Genomic DNA, 6,588 nt, shown 5'->3' with positions numbered 1-6,588 from the left:
AGCAAGGTGAAGGAGTGGGTGTGCTGCCATATCAGATTCGGTTTGTACAGAAACCATCATCACTAAGAGCATTTTCTGCTCTGTGGCATTTAGACTGCTTTGGCGAGGCTTGATCTCCCTGTCTGTCTAAACAATGATTCCCTTTCAACGGGCTTTGTGTTGGTATTGGTCACGTTAACACCCAGTAAATCCATGGGGTGTTAGGATTGTATAAAAGATCAGGTGTGACTTGATTCAGTGTTCAGCTTTCCCCAGGAGAGATAGCCAACTGCACAGGTGAGTTTCAGCACTTGGTGCAGCAAGGACAGGTACTCTGAAGATTGCAGATCTTTGGGATTTAAAGAAGGGATGAGACGTCTCTGTCACTGATTCTCTGTCACTGTATAGAAACTTACTCTTGCTAACTTGGCTTCTTGTATGTGGTCAATGTGCTGTTATGAAGAATCTGACTTACAGAGCAGTTTGCCTAGCTTCTGACATAGACTTTTCATCAACAGATGTAGACAAACAGAAACAGACGTTTAAATTGTGATAACAAAGACGCAATTACAACGTGTAAATTTTAAACAAACTACTCTTTAGAAAACTGTTAATGAATTGGAAAATATAAGGATCACAATTATCTGATTAGAGTAATCACTTTAAGATAGTAATAATTCCATCTGTAAATACTGCTTTGGTTAAATCGTCATACTGGAGTTTTGATCTATTTGAATCTACTTTACTCTACCATAGTCCCATCCCACACCACACCACACCAAACAATGAGGATTATTGGTCCATGAAGCAAAAAGTAAAAAAAAAAAAAAAAAATCAGTGCTTGAGCAGAATGTTTGAGAAAGATGAGTGGGTTAACTGCTTCTCAACTGGTCAGTTTTCACTGTGTTTTTATTTGATTTCTCTATTGCTACCAGGACATAGCTGTTGACTTACCTGGCCATGATGAAGTCGATCCAGCTTTGCATCCTACTCTGGTGCTTGAGAGCAGTCTGCTGCCATAGCTGTGAACTGACCAACATCACCATCTCAGTAGAGAAGGAAGAGTGCCGTTTCTGCATAAGCATCAATACCACTTGGTGTGAGGGCTACTGCTACACCAGGGTAGGTCCTGTGCTCTGCTGGAGGCAGGGGGCTGGGAAGCTATATGAGCCAGGATTGATGAATTCCTACTTTATCAATGTTTTAATTTCCTAAGCAATAGTACAAGTTCTATAGTTAATACTGGGTTGTGAACGGGTTCATAATTACAATGTCAGTTTGAGGCTGGGATTTGATTTGGATGAACTTAGTAAATCTTAGAATTAGATATACTTGGTAACATACCAACTATTTATAAATAGAAATTATTTCTATGCCATATTTTCTATGTAGAAAAATCGTATATTCAATCATAAAGAACTACAGTATTTTCTATGTAGGCAAGTTTTATAATCACAGTCTTGACTTTGACATAGAGATAATTTCAAATATGAATCTATGTCACAGAAAGACACAAATAGCACCTTATAAAAATTGTCATTAGATCTGCTTGCACTTAGCTGCCTACTACTAGTAGCCTGATAGCACAATCAATTCTGGCAGGCTCTTTAGATTCACAAGCCCACCTCCACCTTAAGCCTTTGAGAGGACAGAGACACAGAGGCATTAAGTCACTAGCCTGAATTCACACTGCTTCTTTGCATTAACACAAGCAAAGAGAGAGTTCTCAATAGCCTCCTTTTAACCCATGTTACCTTGTCATTCGTTTAGAATCCCACATCACAAACAGAAAAGTAGAACTTCCTGATGAGATGCACTTTATTTAATGATAAAATAGTTTGATCAAACTCTACTTCCCTTCAATGTATTGCCCATGTCTACGGCTATCAATGAAGTAACATGGCACCGAAATAAAAAGAACAACAGCTTCATTTTCTTCCCTCAGCACAAATAGACTGTCCACTGGAAAGTGTTAGAAGGAAAAATGTGTTGTTTTTTAAAGAAATTCTTATATGCAAAGTATATGTCCTTGGAAGGTAATAGCACTACAAAGTAAATATCATTTAAAAGGGGAGAACTGTCTGCTAAGCAGTGGAATGATTAGCATGTTACAAAAGTTCATAAACATATACTATATAATGTATACATTGATTGTATAATGATAAGCATTAATATTCATATCATATTATTTTACTTTTTTATAAATGCGAAACAATGTATACATTTCCTGAAAGTTAAGCTTTAAAATTTGTAGTTTAATTTGTCATTAATATATCTTTCAATTAAGTATGAAAAGGCAACCAAAATTCTAAATCATTATGTCTCTTTTCAACATTCTTCAATATTGATAGTCAAAGTACCTTTGCATTTTGACAAATAGCTAATACTCTGATATGGTCATAGAAATTATGAAAGAAATTACTTGCATTTTATGTAAGACTTCCAGAACAATTAGCGAGCATTCCAGAAGAATTGGAAAATAAAGGACACTGCATAGGTGGTCTGTGGGGTTATGTGGTTTTAATAGTTAAATGTGACAGCATGCAGAATTAAATTACGGTCTCATTTTAATTAAAATGAACAAAAACTTCAAATTACATATATTATATATTCTCATCCTCCCTTCCTTGAACTCCTCAGGATCTGGTGTATAAGGACCCAGCTAGACCAAACACCCAGAAAGTATGCACCTTCAAGGAGCTGGTGTACGAGACCATAAGATTGCCTGGCTGTGCCCGCCACTCAGACTCCCTCTACACATATCCAGTAGCCACTGAATGCCACTGTGGCAAGTGTGATAGTGACAGCACCGACTGCACTGTAAGAGGCCTGGGACCCAGCTACTGCTCCTTCGGTGAAATGAAAGAATAAGGAACAATGGACATTGCCATTCACCCACCCTTGTCTTGAAGGACCATGATATCCAAAATGTCTGGGTCTGCTCTGCACTGGGGCTGTAAACCACTGCCTTAGGGACCATCGGCTCCACTATTGTCCACTGTACTGACAGGTAGTGAGGAGGAGCTCAGGACTGGGAGTGCCAGGGCCAGGACTCTATACCACTCATCTTTCCCTCCATCCACACTGTTGATTATCTAAGTCATTCACTCTCAACTCACAGCTTGGGGCGGGGGGGTTGGAGGCTTTAATTTTCAGCAATCTTAGGAATCTTCTAGAGCAACCCTTTCCTTTAGACAAAGGGATGCATGAGTCCAGAGGGAGGAAAGGAAAGTGGAAATCTGTGAAAGAACTAAACCTAGCATAACCATCTGCTTTTCAGAGCCATCAGACTTTTAAAGACTCCAGCATGATTGCAAGCGAAAGGTCTAAAGTCTGCATGGAATTCAATGAGAAACTCAATGGTTTCCTTAAGGAAAAGAAAGGCAAGTCTTGCCACATATGCCAGGAAATGCTGACGTAGCTGGCTGAGGAAAGCTGTCCTCCACAAGGTTAGGATACTCAACTCTTCCAAAGCATGTGGAGTATTGAGACAGGGTTGAACATTTGTGGATTGTTCTATGCAGATGAAGACAGAGGAAGTAACCAAGCTCAGAATTTCCAAGGTATTGCCACCAAGTTCTTTAGTTAAAGGAAAAGAAAAAAATTAATTTGGAACTGTGAATATAGTCTACATTTATTCATTACTTTAAGAAATGATCAAATGCTGCTAGGATTCTGCAAAACTCCCTTGGAATCAAAGAAAACAACAGTGAAAGTGTTTGATAGGTGATCTAACCAGCTTTCTCTCCCATGCAGTGAGAGAAGGGTTTGAAGTGGGTTTCAAAGAAGTTTCAGTGATTAATTAAATACATTTAACTTGCCTACAAATACACCTGTATAAATTAATGGTTATATAAAATTAACCGTGAGGGAAAACTGCTGTTTTCTAGGACCCCCTGCTTCTCTTTTACCTATCCACATTCTCCTTAATCTTTTGTTCCTTTCAAATACATCATGAGTCAAATTCTTTTAAAGCTGTTAACTCTTTTCATCATGTACCTATTTCACAGTTATGATGTTTGATTAATTTATTTAAATCTTATTTTTTTAATAAAAGTGCTACTGATGAAAGTCAAAGTTTCATTGTTTTATATACAAACATATTACCTACCTACATGTCAATATGTTTATAATATTGCTAGGAAAAGCCTTTAAGTATAATTCCTAGTGTTTCTACAAAAATTACTTATTTTCATCTTTGGAAAAATTCAATGTTTTCTGCATTTCTAAAATCATTTTGGTGTTATGCTTCCTATCATTTTTAAATCATTTTTGTGTAATGTTGGGGAAAACAGAGAAAGAAGAGTGCACAGAGATACTGGAGGCTCTCTGGTTCATTTCTTCACTGTTGGCAATGGAAGAGTTGCAGCTGTTAACGTTGAATCAACAAGATCATTGTCTTAGTTGAGTTAGTCTAAGGTAAGATAACAATAGAAATGGATTACTCATAGTTCTAGATGACAGGGGCTTAAAAGCAAGACACCAGCACACGTGATGTCTAGCAATTGCCCTCTCTGTGTTTCAAAGAAGGTGCCCTTTTGCTCTATATTCATCCAAATGATAGATCTTATTCCCAGGATTCCTCTATCATGATATAATTACCTCCTTGAATGTCCATTAATACCTCCTGTTGTTTAGTCAATGTTCTACTGCAGTAAAGAGACACCATGACTGGCAATTTTTATAAAAGAAGGTATTCTGCTGGGGCTTGCTAACAGTTTCAGAAGTTTAGTCCATTATTGTGGTGGGTAGCACGCCAGCTTGCAGACAGATGTGTTGCTGGAGAAGGAGCTAAGAGTTCTACAACCAGATCCACAGGCACCAGGAAGAGAAAGACTCTCAAAGCTCACTTCCAGTGACACACTCCCTCCAACAAGGTCATACCTCCTGATCAGTTCAAATAATACCACTCCCTGATCACCAACATTCATCTCTATGAGCCTATGGGAGCTATTCGCATTCAAACCACTATACCATCTCAACAAGAATGAAATCTAATCTGGAAGGCACATAAGCATTCAGATAGGTCACAAAGGCTGTTCACAAGAGAATTAGAATTAGAACCCTGGTCTTTGGGCTCTTATGGTAGCCTTCCTTCTCTATGGCACACAAGTTTTTCAGAGATGGAAATAAAAATTGCATTAAATATGAAAGAAGCAAAGGGAAATACAGGGTGTAGAAAAGTTTATTGGGAGGAAATTGGGAATGGGAGGGATACGAAGGCAAAAGAGAAGCATTAACTAAAATGAAGGGGGTATTTAAACTATGGAAAGTAAATGTCTTGAAGCCAGAATAGCCTATTTTGGAAGATACCACACACTTGAGTTTCATGAGACAGAAAACTCAAGCTGGAACCAAGCTTAGAATACCTTCTATACAGAGCCAGTAAGTAGCTTTCCTCTGTTGGTTTCTGCTTTCAAGCTCCTGCTTTGAGTTCCTGTCCTGAATGCTCTCAATGATGGACCACAACCTATAAAAATGAAATAAATACTTTTCTCCCCAAATTGCTTCTGTCTGTGGTGTTTACCATAGCAACAGAAAATCAAACTAGGATAGAAGGTAACCAACTACTCTTTGATTGAATGTGAGACTCATTCCAGAAAAGGAAATCCATGTATAGTAAACTTTGTGTAATATGGGGGAGTTCCTAGACCCTAGGAGGGGACTAAATGTTGTTTGTGTACATTAACAAAGTACCAGACTGTCTTCTAAATATTTGTATGTTTCTACACCTACGCAGATGTGATTTCAGCCTTCATCAGAGAAGCCTCTCTTTCCCCAGAATGGTGTTGAATGCAGAGACTCATGGCTACATCAGGCACTGAGAATAAAGGACACATAAGGACTCACCCATAAATGAGACATTTATCACATACCTTGAAAGATTCTAGGAATGCTGCTAAGGAGGGGTAGAAGGAATGTAAAAGTTGTAAAATGGCATCTTCTGTGAAAAACCCAGCCATTGTGATCATGAACTCATAACAGCTATAGATACCTGCCTTGAGTCTGCACATGAATGGGCCTGTTGAACAAGGACGAGGAAAGAGCTGAATCTCTCACTAATGAACACTTTGCTATTGATAGATTTAGGGAAACTAAGTCATTGCCTTTGGTTGTGTACTGACCAGTGTGCCTACCAGACTCCCCTGGACAGTTACAACCCAATGGTCACACAGATCTCCCTAGATAAATGGGTCACAAAAACAAAGACTCATGAACCTGGGAAAGGGCCTGGCAATGATGAGTAGTGGCTGATAGAAATAGGAAAGAGATAAGAGTATCATGATATATTAAATGCTTTCATAAAAAACTTAAAAACCAAACATTGATAATGAAAGCTAAGAAACTATCATTGTGGGAATTTGAATAAGAATGGCCCCCATAGGTTATAGTTGAATGCTTAGTCATCAGGGAGTGACATTATTTACAAAGACAATAAGGATGAGGAAGTATCCTTGTTGGAGGGAGTGTATCACTAGGGGTAGACCTTGAGGTTTCAAAAGCCAATACTCTCTCTCCCTCTGTCCCTCTCTCCCCCTCTCCCCCTCTCCCCCTCTCCCTCTCTCCCTCTCTCCATCCCTCCCTCTCTCCCTCCTTTATGGATGAGGA

At 38.7% G+C, this 6,588-nt stretch overlaps 1 protein-coding gene across 1 annotated transcript; it reads left to right on the top strand.

Moving 5' to 3' along the window:
• Positions 1-239: 239 nt before the first annotated feature.
• Fshb (follicle stimulating hormone subunit beta) lies at positions 240-4,050 on the top strand. The gene is made up of 3 exons (NM_001007597.2): positions 240-276; positions 915-1,101; positions 2,620-4,050. The coding sequence occupies exons 2-3, from the start codon at positions 940-942 to the stop codon at positions 2,848-2,850; spliced, it is 393 nt and encodes a 130-aa protein (NP_001007598.1). The 5' UTR covers positions 240-276; positions 915-939; the 3' UTR covers positions 2,851-4,050.
• The last annotated feature ends 2,538 nt before the right edge of the window (positions 4,051-6,588 follow it).

This window comes from Rattus norvegicus, chromosome 3, assembly GCF_036323735.1.
Source record: "Rattus norvegicus strain BN/NHsdMcwi chromosome 3, GRCr8, whole genome shotgun sequence".
NCBI lineage: Eukaryota > Metazoa > Chordata > Mammalia > Rodentia > Muridae > Rattus > Rattus norvegicus.
Note: the sequence above shows the minus strand (reverse complement) of the source record. Positions and strands in the feature narration are given on the sequence as shown.